Consider the following 23,279-nt stretch of genomic DNA (forward strand, 5'->3'; position numbering starts at 1 on the left):
ACCATCCACCTTACTCACCAGATCTAGCCCCAAGCGACTTCTTTTTGTTCCCTCATCTAAAAATTGCGCTCGGAGGACAGAGATTTTCGTCAAATGAAGAGGCAATCACCTTCGTGAACAATTATTTTGCAGAGAAAAACGCCGAGTACTATTTCGACGGGTTACAGAGATGGGAGCATCGCTGGGAGAAGTGTGTAGATTTACAAGGAGACTATGTTGAAAAATAAAAAACAATTTTCAGAAAAAATGACTTGTATCTTTGTTAGGTCGGAAACTTTTCAGACCACCCTCGTATATATTTCGTTATGTCGGCGTAAGGTGGTGCGAGAAAGCGCGGTTTAGCCGGCCTCATTGCGACACGACGTGTTTACATTAAAGAACACGGAGGTCATGAATATTTAGGTACGGAAGAGTAACATGTAATACGCCAGCCGCGCGGTTTCACGAGAGACTCCTCTGTAGTTACGATCCGTAAGATATAACGCCGGCGAGATGCTCTCGCATATTAATTTCGCCGGCTGAGTTAGCTCAAATGATACGCGCGCCGATGTGGCACACGGTGAAGCGAGACCGGGCAACGGGGGCCTGCGTGGGGCCTGAGAAAGACCAGCGGAAGAGGGGCTGATGTAAAAATAATGGAAAAATAGAAGCAGCCAGGTGGAGGCGAATTAAATTGGCGCGGGCTGCGAAAGGTACGGGAGACGAGAGAACGAGCGAAAATTAGTGCTAGGCGGCGAGTTACGATAGAATAAAGGGATCGTATGAAATGGGAACGGGGAGCGAAAATTGCCGACCGAGTAGCGGCAGAGCTACGTAACGTTTAAGCTTTTAAACTCAGAGCAAAAGCGCTTTCTTTGCCGAATTTAACCTATTGATCGATTGATTCTCGTGTAATAGGTATTGTTTGCAGAAGGTGTGTGTGGGTGCGTTATACTCTTTAAAAAGTGTACTTACAATCGTATTCTTCATTGAAATGTTATATTTATTACTGATAGTTCAGTTATAAGCGCAGCACACTGCAATCAGTAAAATCTCGCTGAAAGAATCGGTTAATAACAGCAACTGTTGCCATAAGGGTCTTCAAGCACAAATTAATATAGTCATACAGTAAGAACTGACCAATCACGTTGAGTATCATCGAACCGTAAGGTCGCCCATTTTTGTGAATACTCGATTGGTCAATTCTTACGTCAATTTTTATGTCAATGATGGCTATGTCAATTTGTGAAAATGCCCTTATTGCTACATTTTATGAAGAGACTGTGTACGCAAGACGTATACGAGTCGTCAATTCAAAGCCACTAATACTTCAAGTCGAAACATTTCCAGAAAAAACTGGTTACTTGCCAGAGACCGGCCAATTTTTATTGACTAGGATTTATTGGATAGTAACTGTTCAGAAACTGCATAGAGGAAAATACTGTCCAATATTTCTTGGCCGGTTGTTGGACAGAAATTAGGCAATAAAACATGATAAGTAAATGCTGGGCAGTTTCTGTCTAGTAAAAGCTCGGAAAATACTGAGCACAGTGTTTCTTGGTTAGTTACTGGTTAGAAGCTGGGCAAGAAAAAATGATAATTAAAAATAAAGCTACAACTATCTCAATGATGAATGAGTTTCCACGTGAAAAGGCTGTGCCTTCACGAGTTTCACCTTACTTTTACGTTGAATAATAAGATACAGTATTTTACAATATAGAGAGAGAATCGAACGATGAAAACTATTTAACAGAATTTTGTACAAAAAGAAGTTTGATTAGAAACTTGTCAAAAACTGTTTAGAAAGTCCAAGTGTCGCTGCGACCAGGAACTAGCCAATAACTAGACATCCTAGCTGGTTGCTGATTAGAAACTGATAAATTTTCTACTTCATTTAGAAAGTTTGGCTTTGGCACAGCGTATAACGAATTCGTTATAAATTCCCGAGTAGAAATTTGTTCAGTTTCTGATCAGTAACTGTCCAGGAATTTTTGGTAACTAGCTAGTTTTTAGCCAATTTTCTTAGTTAGAAATTGACTGGTTTGGTCGACGCTCACTTCGTCAAAAACTAAATAGTTGAACTAGAGAGTTTCAAATCAGTTTTTAACTAGATTTTGATTAGTATTTAACCTGTTTATTAGCAGTTTCTAAGCAGCATTTTATTAGTTTCTATATAGTTTTTGATTATTTTATCAGCATTTTTTATCGGTTTCTGATCAGTATCTTTTTTTTTTCAGTTTATTAATAGTTATAAATAATTTAACTATATATGTATCGAAACAATAATTTTATTAAAATTAAATTTTTATAATTTTTACTTAAAAATTATTTTCATCTTTAATATATTTTATTTTATTTTTTTCGTTCTTGTCATCTTTGCCTTGTCAAATCGATTTCTGCTCGGCTGACAACGACAGCGGCGGCGGTGGAAGCGGTAGTGAGAACTATGTGGAATTTACTTACTGTTTCTTTCCCAGTTTTTGTTTATGAACTGACCGAAAAATACTATCTAATACTATGCAAGTTTTTTCTGTAGAAACTACAAAACATTTACTTATCATTTTTATTATTTAATTTCTGGCCAGGAACTATCTCAAAAAAATTTGTCAGTAATTTCCGATTTTTTGCTGGACAGAAAATGCACAGCATTTCCTTACCCTTTTTCTTGTATAGTTTCTGACAAATAACTGACAAATAACTGGCCCAAAAATACTGAACAGTATTTTCAAAGTTTTTACTGGGCAGAAACTATCCAATATTTACTATTTTTTTTGCATAGTTTCTGACAAAAAACTATCCAAGAAATACTGAACAGTATTTTCAGAGTTTTTAATGGACAGAAACTGTCCAGTATTTACTTACTATTTTTTCAAGCCTAGTTTCTGACTAGTAAATGGCCATGAAAAAAATAGCCAGTATTTTCTGCCAAGTTTCTAAACAGTAACTGTCTAATTAATCCTAGCCAGTAAAAACTGTCTAGTTACTGGCCAGTAATCAGTTTTTCCCTGAGATGTTTCTACTTATGCAGTGAAAGTTTACTTGCACTGGTGAGAATTAGTGAGAGAGTTTTTACTGGAAAGCAGTGGATATTCATCGATTATCAGTGAACCAGCTCTTTTACTGATTCAGATACATTTTTACTTTAAGAGGGCATATTCCGCTCGCGGAACTCGCGCGTAACATTTGTAACAAGGATCGTGTCGAGCGGACCGTCGGGATTCGATACAACACGAGACGATCTCGCCGGGGTTCTCATATGTGGAGCACACACGTATGATACTTTGGAGAAACACGTCCCGTAATCGTCCCGCGGCGGAGCAGTCGCCGTGGACAGAAAAGTACAACCACAGGGCTCACAGCGCGATCCTCTTAAACGAACGCTCGAGGGCGACCACGCTCGTCTCACGTTGGAAAATGGAATCGCAAGATAATAATCCTGAAACTCAATTTCATCTTCGTCGAGTCGTGGGCTGCCGTTGGCTATGCTTGACTTGGCCGAGAATGAAGATCGCGGGAATCACGCTACTATCGAAGTGATGGTCGTTGTCGCCGTTGCTGTCGTCCTCGTTGTTGTTAGTTCGACCTGTCGATTCAGCAATAAGAGCGGTTGCGAAGCTCGCTGCGAGCTATCTCTCGAGCCGTCGTGTTGAGTTTGATTTCGCCCCTCATCCTTCGCCGAATATTTCACGGTGATCCTGTGACTGGAGATTGAGAATGGAATTTGCGGCGGAAGAAACGAGAACTTTCTAGCGGACTTGCAGAGAGAGAGAAAGAGAGAGAGAGAGAGAGAGAGAGAGAGAGAGAGAGAGAGAGAGACATATTGCGCCGTGAGACTTCACTTTGATTCGCGAAACGAGGTACAGCTGTGCGCGACTGGCGTGCCGACGGTCTCGTCGGTGTTTCATTCTTGAAAAGTACGAAATATTACCCGGCCTGGAATACATATTTATGGCCGAAGTTCCTCCCGACGTTTGCATCGATAGCACGCGAATATGAAGTAGCGTATCGTATATTACTATTTGCGAATGACGTCGATATAACTAGACAACTGCGCTATTTCTCTCCATCTAAATTTCCATCCCTTAAAAACTCACAGCATCCTGAGAGGAGTAAAAATTAGACAAAGTTTGGGGAATTGTAAAAAGTTGTAAATTAATTGATAGGAGTATGATTGTTTTGCTATATATGTCTGTTAACAATATCTTGTTACAAGATAATTAGATTTTGTGATGAACATCAACATCACTGTGTCCACTTCAATTCTGTTTAACAGAAGAACCATGCCTCTTAACAGTAACCATCCTGGCCTCAACAGGAGTGATCTGAAATCAGTACCAATATATATTTTTTATTTATTAGTGTTATAACTGTTGGTTTTCACGGAACGGATTTTGAAAAAAATAATATTTCGCAAAATGGGGTTATAAAAATCAAATGTAATCTTTTCACTGAAAAATTGAAGCTTGTAAAACAAATGAATAAAAAATGGTTTTGAAATTGACGGGAAATCTCCGTGAATCGATAACTACAACTTTGATGAATAAAAAAATATATATTGATACTGATTTTTTATCACTCCTGTTGAGGCCGAGATGGTTATCGTGGTAAGAAACACGATTCTTTTGCAGAACAGAACTGAAACTGGACACAGTGATGTTAATGTGCATAATAAAATCTAATTTTTTATACCAAAATATTGTTAACAGACATACATAACAAAAAATTCATACCCCTATTAATTTACAACGTTCCACAACATCTCAAATTTTATTTAATTTTGAATCCTTTCAGAATTCCTGTAACCCCTTAAGTTGAAAACTTGCCCGAAAAACGGAACTTGCGCGCGGCCAAAGTTCTCAATTAGATCGCTCGGTTTCACTGAGGATCGACGAAATCAAGAAAGTGTATTAGAAGTACTTAACACGAGGCACGATATAAGGGGAAATGTATGAAAGTCGTATCCGCGTGAAACTTCAGTAGCGCAAAGTTAGCATTAAGCTCGGGAGCATTATGCGACAATTAGACGATTAAACGCGGACACACATATACACACACGTCTTTCATACGAGACACCGTAAAGGGAGAGAGAATGGGTGCTCGCGCGAACCACCGCAAGCTTTCACATTATAATACGGCGAGGGCCGAGCCGGCTCTGAGAGGAGCGAGATGGAGAGAGAGTGAGAGAGAGAAGTTTTTTCGCTGCGTTACAAGGCTCGGAGAGCTGCGCTTTGAGTCTGAGAGGAATATTAAAAAACAGTTCGTGGCTTCATTATAATCTCCAGTGCGAGATAATGCGCATTGAGGGGCGCGCGGCCGATTTTGCGCGGTTAACTTCATTACACCAGCTTGCGTTGATGAATTAATTCATCGCTGGTAACAAAGTTCGGCTCTTTTGTAATAGCGGCAATAAATACGCTATTCGCATACCCCACCGCCGTGATTACTTATTATTATTTTACCGCTGGCCGGAACGCCGGTATGGAATATTTGATGCGCCCAAGTGTTCTCTTCATGCAAACGCGATGCGCGCGAATAAAGGGGAAGGGAAATACGAAGACGATACCCATCGGACAGCACTGGCACGTCGAGACGTCCGGCACTTGCATGGACGTACGCTGGAAAATGAAGTTTGTTAAAACAACAACACGCTAACACGTCTCCGCTTTTAACGCGCTGCACCGGCAGCTTAAGTTAACACACATATGTGTGTCCCAACCGTTTGATCTAATCTCAAATATCGCCTCTCCGTTTGAGGTTAGATTAAGCGACTGGGATACGCATACGTGTGTTAAATTAAGCTGCCGGTATGGCGTGTTGAAAGTAGGGAAATGTGTTACGTGTTGTTTCAACACACTTCAGTATCACTTCATTTTGCAATGTAGGAATATCTGGACGAAACATATTTCCTCGGGATTGAAGCTTAAGGAGAAACAGGATTATGATCAGTGAGCTTTATATATGCTGGAATGAGCCATCAGAGATTGGAGGGAGCAAAAATAGGTCTGAAGGATAGATATATTTGGTTGACGTATTGTCTCACTGCAAATCTGAGTGTGTTATTTTTAAACGCTTAAACGTATAATTGGTTGAATCTCTTTTTATATGTTTCTTACCATCATTTAATACGCTCAAATACGTATAAAGTTTTAAATTTATACATCATAAACGTGTTGAATAATATGGTTTAAAACCGCAAGAGACGTGTGAGAAGAGTTTCAGCCAATTACATGCTTATACGTTGAAGAACTTACACTCGGATTTGCAGTGCTGTGTCTGAAGTTCGCTGATTAGTTAGTATCATTGTTATATTTATAGCTCAACACGTTGACCTCCACGTTCTTTTATCAATAAAAAATATTCCTAAAAATGCCTTATAAGCTTCTTGATTAGCTACAAGTCACTTTTAGAAGCATTTTTATCGATGAAAGAGTTTTCAGAATACGAGTATGTTTTCAACTAGATTAGCACCAATATAAAGTAAGACATCATTGCCATTAAACATACGTGTCCTTCTCTACTCTCTTAAAGTGAATCAGTGAAATATCATTGAAAGCAGTGAATATACACTAATTTACAATTATAGCACTGAAACTGCTCAGTGCTATAATTATAACTGATATCAGTGACTATTCACTAATTCACTTTAAGAGAGTGGTGGGTCTGTTTGATATAACTTCAACTAGCGCCACTTTCTACACTTCCACATAGAAGAAGAAGTGCAATTGTATGATTATTCAACAATTTTCTTCAATTAATATTTCGAGATTTATTGTGAATGTCGCAAAACTTCATGAGACTTTTATGTTTACCTTAATCCATCCTATGTTCTACGCGAACGTTGCGAAGACGAATCTAGAACATCCTGTAGCTAATTTTATCAACCAAGATTGCCGCGACGGATATTTACTCTCACCCCTGAAGCTTCACAGGAGTACCTTGTTCTTTGTCCAGATATTTCTACGCCCATGACTTGTCTTGATTTATCACATAACGTATAAAATAAATAATATAAAATTCTATTATTACGCATTATTTGTGTGCAATAAAAAAAGTGCATCTTATCTTGATTGGTTATTGCTTTTATGCTTCATTGATGATTGTTCTTTGATTTTATTTTAAGAATTTTAGCAGTTTTAGATTAATGATTTACATTGAAAAAATAATTTCCCATCATCTCTGAAGCTTCACATCCCGCGTTTGTGGAGATACCTTATTCTTGGTCCAGATTTACTCCTACGTCTATGAACTTGCCTCGAGCTGGAAGGAATCGCGGCCGGTGATAGTCTTATTTCACGAATCGTTGTCTGGTATCTGAAACGCAACACCGACGCGAAGATCGAATATCGAGACCGCAGTCATGCAAACATAATGGCAAGCAAGCACAACCGGGAAATGCAGCTGCGGGTAACGCGGCCCTAATGCGGCCTCGCGAGCATTGAGAGATTTCTGAGAAGTTGCGTTCTGTTAATTAATCAAAGATTAATCTCTCGCGATCAACTTCGTTGAACAGGATGAACGCTACGGGGCTATATTGGTATACCCCAGTTTCGTTCAAGCGGTTTGCCGAAATTTACGGCGGGAGAGGGGAGCACAGCAGCCACTCGTCTCTCGCTCCCTATCTCCCTTAACGGTAACGTAATATTTATAAAGATAAGATAATAGATCCGTTGAGAGCGCAGACGCATTACGGTTATACCTACTTCGCGTATCTATCTACGATCTCTTTCATTATTTACGAACGAGGCGAATATAGCCACGTCCCTCACTATCCGAATCTGATGGGTTTCCGAAAATGGCTTGGTTAGAGGGAATTCGAGCAAGGGGGTTCTTTCCATTACTCCTAATTGAAAAAGTTCCGCCTGGAAAAATCCCGTTCAAACTCCCAGAACATTAACACGCTGCAAACCACATCATATCGTCGTTCTGTTCTTCCAATACGATAAAAACACTCAATTATCTTGCACTGAGAAAAAATACTTGAAAATATATTTGTAGGATATAAAATTTATTTCTACCAAATAAATTTTTATCTCATAAATCTCTTTTCTTAGTATAAGATAATTGATACATAAGTAAGATAATTGACAAAAATCTATTTCACAAAAATAAACTTGGTTTTACAGAAATAAATTTTATATTTCGCAAATAAATTTACAAGTATTTTTTCTCTCAGTATAAAATAATTTTGACACAAATAAGATATAATTGACAAAAATTTTATTTTACGAAAATAAACTTGGTTTCACAGAAATAAATTTTATTTCGTTGAAATAAATCTTCTATTCTACAAATAAATTTTCAAGCATTTTTCTCTCAGTATAAAATAATTTTGATACATAAAATATAATTGACAAAAACTTTATTTCACAAAAATAAACTTGGTTTCACAGAAATAAATTTTATTTCGTTGAAATAAATCTTCTATTCTACAAATAAATTTTCAAGCATTTTTCTCTCAGTATAAAATAATTTTGATACATAAAATATAATTGACAAAAACTTTATTTCACAAAAATAAACTTGGTTTCACAGAAATAAATTTTATTTCGTTGAAATAAATCTTCTATTCTACAAATAAATTTTCAAGCATTTTTCTCTCAGTATAAAATAATTTTGATACATAAAATATAATTGACAAAAACTTTATTTCACAAAAATAAACTTGATTTTACAGAAATAAATTTTATTTCGCTGAAATGAATTATATATCCCGCAAATAAATTTTTAAGCGTTTTTCTCTCAGTATAACTTAATTGACAGTATAAATAATTGAGACATAAATAAGATAATTGACAAAAACTTAATTTTACAAGAATAAACTTTGTGTTTCGCAGAAATAAAGCTTATATCGCACAAGTAGTTTCTCAAGCATTTTGTTCTTATTTTACTAACAAACGCTTAACAAGATCAAGGGAAACTCTTGTAAGCTGTACACGACGAAAGAGGCTTTTGAATCTCAGTTAGACAGCTTCAAACGTTCTTTGTTGCACGAATAAAGTGCGCATTGGTAATAACGAAAGCGCGAATCGCTTTACAGACTGGCTTGCCGCCGACGTACGAGGAGTACCTCTGTCACAAGTCTCGTTCGCACACTCCGCCGCCGCCGTGGTCCGACTCTATTACGATTACATCGTCGTCGTCGTCATCCAACCCGACCTCGAGTATACAGGCGCGTCGCGAATTCTTGGCCAGTCAGCCGGAGCTTCGCGAGTACTTGGCGCAGCTGACGCTCGCCCAGAGCGCCGATCGTGGCTTGCACCACCTCCATCAGCATCATCAGCAGCAACAGCAGCTGCAACAATCCAGAGACCCGTCTTGTTCGTCGAATCAGCAGACCCTGAGGGAACAGCAGGTCAGAGCGCAGCAGCGTGCACGAGCAATGCCTCCCAGGTGAGTAGCCGAAGAGGCGTGTTGTAAGGGCCGGGTCTCGACTACGAGTATCTCGCGCGACCGAGTTCGCTCGTGGAATAATTCACGCCGCTTCCTGAGGTGACCATATGCGGAGTACGGCACCGTCGGGAGTTAACGCGGCCGGCGAGAGGTACATTCAGTTAGCAGTCGGGATATTTCGAGGTGCCGAGGGCCGCTCTGGTGGGATCGTGGTAATTCGGAAGAACGATCGAGAGGCGGCGGTTATGCAAATAGAGGCCGTTCCAGATTCCGCGCGCTTTTCCTCCGCCGCTCGCTGATCCCCGCGATTACCACAACGAGTCGATCTTTCTGTGACGAGGGAGTTTCTGGTAGCGCTATGTGTATTACCGCGAGTACGATTATTATAACGGGAACGGAAAGTGGAAGAGAGAGAGAGAGAGAGAGAGAGAGAGAGAGAGAGAGAGAGAAAGTGGTGCGGAAGTTCGGTATGGGATTAACTCGGGACCGATGAAACGTCGTTGTTGCAGATCGCAGAGCGTGAGTCGGGTTCAGCAGCAACGAATCGCGACCATGTACGAGGACGCTGCGTTCTGCATGGAAACGACCGTACTGCAGTCGGCTTTCGACCAAGGATTTGCCCTCTGTAGCTTGATGTAAGAGAACGACCTCGGGCTGACGGCAGAGATCGCGAGCACACGCTGATACATCATCAATCCGCGCGCGCAATCGAGCTCTCTCGCGAAAGCTTCCCCGGCGCGCTGCGGGTCAAGCTGCATCCAAGCCGTGACGAGATGCGGCGCTTTTGGTTTTGGCAGACCGCAAGCGATCGATGTTAGCGATACGACACTATCCTTTGTCTCTATCGAATGTAACTGTCGGGTCTAATAGCGGTAGGATAAAAATCGCCGACCACGGCGATTGAGATGTTTCAGTCGGGGAGTCCGGTTCTACATTAAACCCGTCAAGTTGGAGGACCAGTGGCGAATCTCGAGGTATAACATTGTATTTTTATGTTTTACTGATACAAATGATTACATACCGCCATTTTGTCCCAATGCGAACAATTGGGAATATATTTTATGAAAAAGATAAGGCCTACAAGGGTCGCGCGCTAATCTTAACGTGAATAAGTTCGAATGGGAGGATAATAATGTTTGACAGTGTTATATATATAGGCGCCGAATATTTTTCCGGTTTTATAACGCGATAAGTCAAACTTTCAAAAAACGACCCTCTGAGTCCCAATTATTATTATTTAATTAATCCCTCCCTTTAAAAATTCCCAAATACCTAACATCATTATCCTCCCATTCAGACTTATTTGCACAACTGTGCAACTATAAGAACGCACAGATCTTATCTTTCTCTTAATTAAGTACATACCTTCAAAGCTTTTGATATATACAATTCACGTCAATGCTGTTAAGTTTCAATGCTACAAATGCTAGTATTACATAGCGTTTTGTCAAAGTATAATGAAACATTCGGGAATTATTTAATATTTGGTTATCTTAAAACTTTACCTGCATTTCGTCCTTATTCTTAATATTAGTCAGCAATGTATTGATTATGTAATTTGTTCACAAATAGAGTATAATGATAAGCAAATATTAAATAATTTAATGAAGATTTTGATAGGTAAGTGAGTATACAAAACAACCAGTTTTTTTTTCTCTTATAGAATTATATTATATAATATATTATTATATTATATTATATAATAGTCAGTAGAATTTAAAGACGCAAGTATAGGGCTGGAAAAGGAGGAGTAAGCCTGCGACAGCCGCTGCATCCTGCGTCCTGTATTCTGTCCTACAGTTAACTCCTGGTTATCTCGCTTCATGATCTCGGAAGGAGTCAATCAGAAAAGCATTACTGTAAATTAAAGAGCGCCCGTTAATCAACGACAAATGTCGAGTGCTACACTTTCGATTCGTTCAAAATTATCATAATCATTTATGGCTGGACAATTTGATAACAGACTTTTGACCACTTAAAATATTCCGGAATATTTCGAGGAACATCGAGAACATTGATTGCTGTGATTTTCTTAGCCACTGCGCATGCTTGTCACTGATTGTTGAGCAACGACGGTTTGTAACTGACGGCAGGTGACTTTGATTTTTTCGAAGGTGTCCATTGTTTTGATACCGCCATGCGTCGCGTACTTGTCCGCGAGCGTGTCATTGTATCTCGCGCCAACGAGCAACGCACTATGGACGTAGCGTATTTAAACCGAGTGTTTCCCTTTGTTTGAGGAATGGGGTTTGAGGTACACGTAGAAAAGGACGCACACTGTTTTATGCCCTTTGCGTTCTCTTCAGAGCGTACGAGAGTGAACACAGGCGGCACGAAACAGCGTGAGTCCTTTTCTACGTGCACCTTCTCGTCGGCCGCCATTCCTCACCACTCGGTCTCTGTATGTACTATTTACGCACACATCGCGACGCGGAGCGTGTGTGTCGGCGAGTTGTTTACAATTCCCGTTAGGTGTAGCGGAAATCTTTTGTCGGTTATTGAAATATTTAATCGTACATTTTTCATTGGTTACTGAGATATTTGATCTATTCAGGATCGCGTTAGTTGACACATGTTTCTCTGATTCTGAATCTATATAAGCGCGAGTGTCACTATTTGTGTTCGGCGCGAGGAGGCAGCCGGAAGCAGGATGCTGAAGCGGTAAGCCAGAATGCAGGACGCAGGATGCCGGTACGCGGGCAGCGAAACAGCTCCAGGTGTGGCAAATTATTTATTACGCAGAGTGTTTCCGACTTTTATGGACACCGACGAGCTTACCGAGAGTGACGGACATTAAGGTAGAACAATAGTCTGTATAGTGTTGCATCTCGAGATCCTCTATTGATACTTCAAGTTGGTTGGAATTTGTTGAATTAATGTACACAAAGAAGATATTGCAGCAAAGATCACGTTAAAATTATACTTTTTTTTATAAAGCTTTTTTTTGTAAAGTTGAATTGTACTGCAATTGTAGCATAAATTATATTATTACTACAGAAATAATAATTATTAATAGAAATAGTATTATTTATTACGGAAATAGTACAAATTTAACGATCTAACTGATATATCCCAAACAGCATAGCTCTCCATAGGACATCCTTTCTCTTTCACTCTAAATATGTCCTGAGAATGTCCCAAAGACATCCTCTGGAGATTTTGTGCTGTTCGGGATGCGATATAAAAAACATTCAAGTAATTATAATAATTTTATAGTCACATCAAACGTACGTAACATGCATAATTTTTTATTAAATATGCAGCAATTTCAGTCACAATCTCTGTATGATCCACGACTACAAAAAGTTTGTTTTAACTTTTGCTGCAATACTTTCTCTATGTAAAAGCAGAATTTCGATTCGGAAAATGTCTACCTTCTTAGCATAATAAAGGAGAAACGCAAATCGCACAGTTACTTAACCAAGGGTACAGGTCGCGAGAGATTCGACGGAATTTGAAAGATCAAACACGCGTGACTTGGACGTAAGTACGAAATAGCCGTTTGTGCGATTTTCGGTAACTCGGACTGTCGAGCCGTCTACATAAGCGACGTCAGCAAAGGCTGGGAACGTCTCCTCGTTGATCTGGAAAAATTAGGGCGCGTTCGTTAACCGTCTTTATCCTCTGTGCGAGCGAGCTGTATCCGATCTAATTCCGATTGCCTTCGATTCCCCTGGCTGGTCCGGGTCGCCAAGTTTTTCCCATTTCCTCTACGTGGACGCGCTGGTCGCCGAAATAGCGGGCTTTGCCGTAACACGCTTGCCGCGTTGTGAGTTTCGTTCTTCCGCGAACATAAAGCTCACTCTTTGTCCGCTGACAAACGTCACTCGTGTCATACCTTTCTTTTTTTTTTTTCTTTCGGGGAATAAAACCCCCGACGGGTCTATTTCACCTCGAACATCGTTGATTTGTTGAAGAGTGACGACCGAGAATATCAGCTAGTCGAAACTAATGCTGAAACTCTCCGTTTGATATTTCTAGCAAGAGGAGAGAGATAGAGAGAGAGAGAAAGAGAAAAGAAGGGAAAATAGAGGAAGAAAACGGCGATAATGCAATCTTGTTATTTCTCAAAATTATATTATAATTTATAACTAATTTAATTTAGTACTAGCTAATTTAATACGGGGAGAGAGAGAGAGAGAGAGAGAGAGAGAGAGAGAGAAAGAGAGAGAGAGAGGGAGAGAATAAAATGGAGTTGCGGGAGAAGAAATTAGCATGATTTCATTTTTCGTTTGGTGGCAAACTTTGCCACTCGCGGGATTTAATTTGCGATTTCATAATTGCAATATTTAACACTCAGTGCACACATTCAGCATTCAAATTTGTCCCTATTTACATACATACAAGAGTTAGCGTAACCCTTATTTTCGTTAGCGTATTTTCTTTTCTTGTTACACGGGTTCTAGTTCATCGATGTGAATGTTTTTTTTTTTTAATCGATAGCTTATAAAGATTAAAGAATAAAATTATATGAATTAGAAAGTTAGAAATATCCCGATACAAAAGATATTTTGCAATAAGTAAAGAAAAGATTTTGAAATTGTGAAAAAACCGTTTTGTTCCAAATTGTTGTAATTAAAAAAAAATGACATTTTTTAAAGTCTTAAAAGTGACAAATGAATAGCTAAAGAGTTGAAATTTAATTTAAAAAACTGGTATTATGATTTATTCTAAAAAATATATTTTTACAGCGAGGTGAAATTAAGTGATTTCATAGTTTTAGCAAAAATAAGTTTATAATCGAAAATTGCTGTTTTTTGATGAAAATAAATATAAGAAAGATAAATAAAATGCTTTTATGATTATTATATAGAAAATGTTTATAATTTAAATGTTGGCCTTATCAATATTATTGTGCCGAGAAAAGACAGACATATTGAAATTGTCAGAAAATTCAGACATATTTGAAATTTATCTTTAAAATATTTATTCATTTATTGTTACAAAGTAAGCATACTCTACTGAAAAACAGTCGAGGACTTTAACACGAGACGCTAAGTTTGCTTTACTGTTAAATAAACACATTAATAAGTCAATGAAATATTGCTTAAAAGATATGTATTTATTTTATTTCTATTGGCAAAACTCATTTTTAATTTAAAAACAGTTATTACGCTTATTAGTACGCTTATGTAAATACGCTTTGTGGTTCAAAAAAACACGTCAAGCCACGCGCTATACCTCTGATACCTTTTTCATTGAATAACAACATAATATTAATGTATTTCACTTTTTATGAGTTACATATACGAAATTACAAATAATTTAATAAATCACTTTAACCTATATTTTTAGTTTTCAAAATTTATTGACTTTCTTGCTACTCACATATACTGGGTTACGCTAACCCTCGCAATCAACTGTCGATCTTCTGGCTCGACTGTTTACAGCGCACTCAGGCTGCCGAATAGGGGATTTATGGAGGGAATACACAAGTTTTTCCTCCTCAAACCTCAGCGCCCTACTAAAAACCTCGTATTGCTTTTAAACGCCGCATGTCTGAAAAACAAACAGGATTACACTATCCATGCTACGTTTCAAAACTCTACTCGACAGGCATAGTAAAATTTAATTGATCAATTAGGATAAAGAGAACTAAGATTTCTTCATCTCTCTTTCTCGTGATTGCCTAATTGAATGTTATTCTACGCGCCGCACAGTGTGCCAAAAAGCACATTTGGTGGACAAAATTCTGCCTACATCACAAATCTGTATCGATTTTGATGAAACTTTTTTTAAAATACTCGTGAATAATTTTATTATAATGTCTCACTGCTAAAAATTTGAAAAAGTAAACATAACCCCAAAAAATAACCCCAAATTCCATTACTTGTTACCCCTCTAATTACCTCAAACTTCATAACACCATGGTCCAAAACTCCATCATTCTAAATCTTATAGTCCCATAACTCCAAAATCTGATTACCCACGAGTTGAAAACCCCATAACCTTAAACCCCATAATCCCAAACTCCATAATCCCATAACGGGGTTATGGAGTTTCGGATTATGGGGTTTTTAACTCGTGGGTAATCAGATTTACGAGTTATGGGACTATAAGTTTTGGAATGATGAAGTTTCAAACCATGGTGTTATGAAGTTTGAAGTAATTAGGGGTAACAAGGAATGGGGTTATTTTTTAGGGTTATATTTACTTTTTTCAAATTTTTGGCAGTGAGATATTAGAACTATTCATGAGTATTTTAAAAAAAGTTTCATCAAAATCGATGCAGAATTTTGTCCACCAAATGTGTTTTTTAGCACACTGTGCGTCGAGTAGGATTTTGGAACGGAGCGTGTGTGTGTGTGTGTGTGTGTGTGCGCACTGAGGGTTAACGTCGCTAACCGAAAAGTTAGAAGCGCAAATCCCGGATTGAATTTTCCCCCGCGGACACATGCCGCGGCTTTATTTTCCTTCGCGAGACGACGAACAATCGCTACTTTTCGGCAACGCCTGACACGTGGAGATTGCTTCGACCGGAGATCTCATTGCGTTGCGTGACTTATAATAACTACAACGATGGTTAGTAATCGTAAGTAAAAATAATAATAATAACTATCAACGGAACTATTTTCATCTTACATCTATCGTCGTACTCAGCCGTTTCGTGCTGTCACGTTTAGCATAGGCGATTTGTAAACGGACGGATGCTGTAGGCATTCGACATCTAACACACATGGTCCTAACGACATACAAAGCAGAAAGTAGTGTGTAAAGTGTGTAAAGTCGATGTTAATAACGTGTCACACTATAGCGTTGATCCGCGCCGATTGAAGCGCGCGAGAGAACCGCACATTAAAGTTACTAGTCACTATTTTAGACGTGAATAAAACGAGAATATCGCAACTCTAGTCGAATATTATATTATCAGATATTTACGCGATTGAGTTGACATCTGAGCAAAACGTGTTTTCTTTCCGCTTGCTATTTTAGCGCTGCCAGTCGAGCGGATTGAAACGTAATGTAGTATGTACGTGTGTAAGGGAAATTCGGGAAACGCGTTATCCCGTGTAGGATTTTACGATATAGGGCGGGCCACTACTAGATGCCAAATTTTCGATGTCGGCCCGACATATCGATTTACGAAACGGCCGGAGCCAATATTGGCCCGGCGTTCGATCACAGTCGTATAATAGTTTAGGTTCAACAGCAGCAGCAGCCAATTCTTGGCCGAGCATTCGCATTCGTCACATCAATCACGAGAGCGAAGTAACGACGAGTCGCACAAATTTTTCGAAGGAAATAAAAACTCCCCCGACACATTCTCCATTTCCTCGTCTAAATAGATCTTGACGTCTTTGTGCGCGCGTTTACCACGTGTCGTATATCGTACGCGTGAAATACGTGTTACGATAAAGGTAAAACATACGATGAGCGTAAAACGCGTGCGGCGCAAAAAACCGAGAAAAATGGTGCTTGTTTTTCACATTCCTACGTCGATTTTTTGCGCCGAGGCAGTTTTTTTTTTAAGCTACCGCATACAATGTGGAGTCTGTGAGACTCGAACAAATATTCGATTGCTCACCGAATTTCATAAAAGGTCCGGGAAAATTTCAGAACAGCAAATCTGTTAGCAGATTTTTATTTTAGCTGAGGTTCTTCTACATCTTTGGAAGAAAATGTGTCCAAAAATATTAATTTTCGACAGTCATGGTGATTCAAAGCTGCCCAAAGCTGACAAACGTAATTTGTGTATTTCAAAAAATATGATTGTACACAGAGAAAATATGATTCTACTGCTAAGAAATGAGATTACTTAATTTACCTTCCTTCTTTGAAGTAATGGTTGTCTTTAGCAGAGAATGTTTCCTTGACAACAGCTTTATAAATATGCTAAGTTTGAGAAAAGCTTAATAACATATGCTCAAAAGAGAAATTCCTTCTCTTTATAAGAACATCATGAAACTTTATCAAAGAAAACATTATCTCGACTCTGTGTAGCAAGCAAAACGAATTTTCGTTTTAATTTAATATTCTTCATTGAAATGCTACTGCGAATCAGAATGTAGTTTGAATAAATTTGATGCTTACGATGATTCTTTGATAAATTAAGAAATTAAAGGCTCTTGAGACGCAATCAAAACAAGCAAAGAATAAAGCAAATAAGAGCTAATCATAAAGGCCGATCATAAAGGCGACATTCACAATTTAATAAAAGCCAATGTAATACATTAATTTATATTTACACGAATTCAGACATTTCGATCCAAGTTCGAAACTTCTTCAGTGATAATGCAATTACAAAAAATTCTCTCGACAAAATAATCAAAACAATAAAAAAATTCGCTCGACATGGTTTGCCGTTGCGTGGTTCATAAGCTTTTCAACGCGACTTGAGCGATTTTGAAAGTATGTTTTTTGTAATTATCACTGAAGAGGGTCCGTAACGTCTAATTTTTTGTAAATATGAATCAATATATCACGTTGGCTTTTATTACATTGTGAATTTTGCCTTTACAATCGGCGGTTGGCTCTTACTTGCCTTATTTTTTGTTTGTTTTGAATGCTTTAATAGATTTGCGAATGTATAAACTTGCAAGAAGTAATATTTTCTTGAATGTAGTATGTATTTTTCTGTGTATGTGTCAAGGCGGTGTGCGTGCGGGACCTTTGTCGCCGACTCTCTCTGGTAGAAGCGCACGCGGTGCAATGTGTGCAATGAAAAAAATGCTTGATAACTATATAATCATATAAAAAAATAATTTCTATAAATCATGATTAATAAAACGATTTCTCTATAATATTAAATTCTGCTATATTGTTAGTAATGTTATATGCACATCACTGTTACCGTTCTCCTGTTAGAACAAAAAAAATATGGTTGGAGCCAACAATAACTGTTATTTGAGTTAGATCAAATTTTTTTCTCTTAGCATTGAGAATGCATATTGCACACTCGACATTGAACGTTTACACGTAAATTATAATATTTTACGTCTGCAGACAACGTAATCATGTATGAGACGTCATCTATCTAGATAATGAATAATCTATAGATGTCACTTACACACAGAAAGTATGGCTTGCTCAATGATCAATTTTTAAATGTTTACATTCTTATCTGACCTCTTTAGAATCCTGATGTGAATTTATAAACGTGGTTTCCAACGTTAATCAAGTTCGAGACCACAGGATTCTCTAATTACCCATTCTCTTACCCCTTCAGAGTTAAATCCACCAGTCTGTCGCATAATGAAATGAAAATCTTGCGCAATTTTTCATCCTTGTTAAACGTTACATATATCATTAATATCCAAAATGCGCACGACGAATATGTCATGATGTGATTACTCTCTTTTGTGTATGTTTTAATATAATTTGCAATATCCTGTATTGTTTATATTATCTGAAAAAGAGCTGTGTGTACATTACGCGGAGAAACTCGTTTCTCTGTTTTATTGATGAATTTTGCGGTACATTGGAACATAAATCGAGTTCCCAACAAGAAGGAGAGAGAGAGAGAGAGAGAGAGACAGACCTAAAGATAAATGAATAATCTATAAATAAAAGTAAGTTACGGATTAAAAGCGTGGGGTCACGATTTGAATATAGCCGAATAGGTCGGCCAAACGTTGGCTCTGCTGCAATACCCGATTCTATACTGTGTGTGGAAGACAAACGCTACCGTACAACTTTCCTCTATCGTAATTCGTGAACTCTACACGTATGTTAATACGAAGTCGCGTCTATTTCGAGCGCATCACACAGAATTCGTTACGACTAAATTTTTCTATCGTTTTTGTAACGGTTTTCTATCGAGCAAAAGCTTTGAAGCGCGCGAAAACGTAAAACGACTGATACTCGTCACGAGGCAGAGTATGATATCGATCGCGCCGGCAATCGTTTTTCCTTTCTCTCGTTTTTTCTCCTTTTCACCGGAAGACGCGTATATTCGATACGTGTGTTTTGCGGTCGAGCGGAAATATCGCGAGGCCAATGAAATCGGCGCGCGGGAGAGCAGCATGATTGTTCTCTCAATAAAATTTCACGAGCGAAAGCTCGATCGTCCGCGCGATTCTTTTTTCTCGCGCGACGGACGCGATGCGCGCGGGAGGTCGAAAATTGAGGGATTCAAATCAGGGGATCCTGAAGAGTAAAAGAGATTGCAACGAGTGCAACTTTGCCCCGAGACGCATCAGCATTTAATGCCCGCGCAAAGTGTGTATGTGCATGTGATTGTGTGTGTATGTGTTTGCTTAATCGATCGTACTCTTCGGCTTTCGTGAGATATTATCACTTAGAAGAAAAAAAGATGTGCACGATAAAATTCATTTGTTCTCACATATAGCACGTGCACTGATCTTTGATAGTTCAAACGTCCCTTTTGTGTCCCAAGACCCTTAATCGATTATTAGCGGTAGCCTCCTTAGGACTGCGCATTAGTTACACTGAGAGAGAGAAGAAATATGTAAAAAATAAGAAATATTTATATTCAGTGGGTACTAATAACGTATTTACTAAAATCTAAATTCTTTCATTTAAATAGAACAAATAATTGCCTCCATGAAAAGATACACACACATATACACAGTTCTAGAAAATGTATGTTGCTTGAAAAAAACAAGACAAAATATTTTCTCAATGAAAAGATACGCCTATGAGGGTGCATTTGTTATTAGTATTCACCGAATAAATATTTTTTATCTTTTAGATATTCCTACTCTCACACAACGCGCTGCAAATCCAAGGGTGTTACTTTTAGACGCATAAGCGTGTAATTTGGCTGAAGCTCTCTTTATACGTTTCTTACCATTTGAAATCGCATCATTTAACACGTTTAAGACATGTAACTTATAATTTAATACGTTTAAACGTGTTAAGTGACGTGGGCTAAAAATTGAAGAAAACTTAAGAAAAAGAAATTCGGTCAAAATTACATTTGGATTTGCAGTGTGCATTGAAGGAAAAAAGTAAATATTTTTTTGAGTGGATACTAATAACATACACATGTTTATTTCTACTAATATAGAATATTTTTCATATAAGAAAATATATATTTTTTTAATCCCTTCACTGGCAAGCTTCATTTTAAAAAATGCTTAAGATGACAAAAAGTAGATTTTCAAAAATTAAATTAATGACAATGTCAAAAATTAATGTTATTAAAATTTGGTGTCTAGGGGTTTTTGATGTCACTGTGTTTACAAAACCAAAATTTTTCAAATTTAAAATGATGAAGCCAATATGGCGAGAAAGATGATAATTTTTATTTTTAAAATTCATTATTGAGAGAACACAGAGCGATCTTGAAAACCTCAAAATAAATTTTAAATTTTTTATAAAATTTTTACATTCTTTTTAAATTTTAAATTTTACATTCTTTTTAAATTTTAAGTCGACCATATTACATTCGTTATCTTGAACTTTGAAATTGAACCATTGAATAAAACAACCTTAAAAATTTTTGGTTACGCAATTTTAGAAATATCGAACTATCAGAAATATCAAGATGTAGTATTGCATTTCCGCCAATCAAGGTGTTAAAACCATAAGTTAAAAAACCTTAACTTTTCATGAAGGCAATTGTTTGGTCTATTTAAATTCATATTTTAGTAAATTAGTTATTAGTATACTCACAAAATAAATATTTTTACTATTCTTCAGATATTTTTTCTTTTAGTCTTTACCACGGACCACGTGTACATAATTCTAAATATTCTTACGCTGTACCAGTCGACATAATATCAATCGCGCAAACATATTTAGCGTACCACCATCGTAAATTAAATAATGAATAATGTTTTCGTCGGATTTCGCCAGAATATCGTTTCGCGGATTTTAACAGATCCGCTTAGGATTAAAGCGATGTATCGCGTGCGATTATTGTTATCATCAATCGCGAGCGATCGGTTGCACAACGTAAAAGTGTATTTAATACATCATATTCGAATAATACATCCGGAATGGTTAATGGCGTTGGGGCGGATTTCTTGGGAAGCCTGGAGCGCCAATATTGAAGTAAAATGAAGTGAAGAATAGTACATACCTGTCTTCACTGAGGTGTCGACTCCTTCGCTCCTTAACAGACGCAATTACTGTGGTTATGTGTAAATAGCGGTTAGATGTAAATAAATGGTTGTACATCTACTCGATATCGATCGGTGCGGGATTTTCGTGCTAAGCGGTGTCGCGCGGATCTGGGCGATCGATGAAAGGTCGATTCGTTCGCGCGATCAAGTGCTGGTCGCGTCGATAGACGTGCAGAAATCCGCCAAAGCGGGCGGCCAAGAGCGCGAAAGTTCTAAAATAGAGAAGCTTGACGAGCTTTCGGGGACGCGAGCGCGAAGTCGCGATCGTTTTAGCCTACTTTTAGCATAGAGTTAGCATAGAGAAAATACACTAGATAAAGACGTTATCACGTCCGAATAGCAACATAGATAGCGCATGTTTTTCTCCGATAAAACTTAAGCAAAATATGTTTGTGTCTCCTTGAAGTAAGAGATCTTCGAATCTTAAACTCCTATGTCCTTCCATTGACTAGACGCGAAGAGATGCGAACTGTCTGCCTCGGCGATGTGTCGCGAGGCAGTTGGAGCAAGGAGAGGAGTGAGTAGAGAAGAAGGCAGGAAAAAAGAGAAAGACCATCCTAACACGACGATTCGGAGGTCGTAATTACGAAAGTACTAATACGCGCATACGTAGCAGTGGCGTAAAACATTTCTAGAAAGTCGAGCTGAAACACTTCTAGAAATTACGGAGCGAGTTCAGCGCTGACCGTGATCTCTGATTGTTTTTCACGACGCGCTGCGACGTGTGTTTAACATGTAGATGCGTACTCGTGTTAAAAAAATATAAAAAAACAAAAAAATAACAAAAAGAAAAAAAGAAATAGCTCCGTCGTATCGTAAGGTTGTAATCTCGGCAGTTACATAGCTCGGCTTCACCACGGAAAAGCGGGAAACTCTCGGAAGCAATGCGTGTGTATGTGTATTTAACTTTAGATAAGAGCCCGCGTGATACGAATGTGCGAGTTGAGTCGACGATATTGTCAATTTAATAATAAGAGGTCCGCCAGAGAGAGAGAGAGAGAGAGAGAGAGAGAGAGAGAGAGTCAACCGACTGTAGACGAATTCGTTTCACCTGTCGATCTCGATTGACGGAGCATGTAACGTGACGAACGAGCCGAGAGCTGCATCACTATCACTTCATACCTGTATGTTGTGTATACTATAAATGTTAGAGGACCAAGAAATACAATGTACCCTGGTGTAAAGTACTCATGCGAGACTGGTTATCTTTTATTCCTCCGCACCGTTCCTCTCCGCTATGACACGATTATGCACTTGACTGAAGCGCCCGCGAAGATTTCCGGCGCGGAGATCTCGGCGTGAGTCGAGCGATCACTGCGGTGATGTGAGAAATGTCCAATAAACGAGTGTGAAAATCCTGCGGGAGATTCAGCGTCGGGAGACTCGACGTGACCGCCGACGGTTTCCCACGACGCTGCAACGCGCGCACTTTAACACGCGCTCGCGCGCAAGGAACAGTATCGCGGTGAATTGAAATAGCGGCGCACAGCCCCCACATACCTCATAAATCGCTATTTTCATTTTCATTTTTCAATTTGTTCATTTATCTTCCTTTTTATTAAATTATACTAATTGCTAGTTATTTATATTTATTATATCCTTATAATATTATTATATTTACTATATACTTATATATATATATATATATATATATATATATATATATATACTATTAAGTCAGGATTCGAATCGAGGTGTTTTAAGCCTCCGCTAAACTATCAAGCCGCAAAAAATGCAAAAAAACATTAATGACCTTGAAAACTCCGAAAAAAAAGACTTTGAAACATATTGGTGACTTTTTTGTAATATTGGTCTCTTCATACCATTCAATTTACGTATAAAATATTTTTTGTATCGTCACAATTGATGGAGATATTTAGG

At 38.2% G+C, this 23,279-nt stretch overlaps 2 protein-coding genes across 3 annotated transcripts in view; one reads left to right on the forward strand and one right to left on the reverse strand.

Annotated features, from left to right (window-relative positions):
* Positions 1–17,116, forward strand: part of LOC116842211 — a 119,163-nt gene extending 102,047 nt beyond the window's left edge. For both annotated transcript variants that reach the window (XM_032811072.1, XM_032811071.1), the window contains 2 exons: positions 9,017–9,369; positions 9,879–17,116. In XM_032811072.1, the coding sequence (XP_032666963.1) occupies positions 9,017–9,369; positions 9,879–10,008 (483 nt within the window). In that variant the 3' untranslated portion in view covers positions 10,009–17,116. The remainder of the gene's footprint in view (positions 1–9,016; positions 9,370–9,878) is intronic.
* Positions 11,129–23,279, reverse strand: part of LOC116842213 (cytochrome b5-like) — a 23,807-nt gene continuing 11,656 nt past the window's right edge. The window contains exon 3 of the mRNA XM_032811075.1: positions 11,129–11,226. Within this exon, the coding sequence (XP_032666966.1) occupies positions 11,224–11,226 (3 nt within the window). The 3' untranslated portion in view covers positions 11,129–11,223. The remainder of the gene's footprint in view (positions 11,227–23,279) is intronic.

Source organism: Odontomachus brunneus, unplaced genomic scaffold, assembly GCF_010583005.1.
Source record: "Odontomachus brunneus isolate Ranch 3 - 2012 unplaced genomic scaffold, Obru_v1 Obru_scaffold_022, whole genome shotgun sequence".
Lineage (NCBI taxonomy): Eukaryota > Metazoa > Arthropoda > Insecta > Hymenoptera > Formicidae > Odontomachus > Odontomachus brunneus.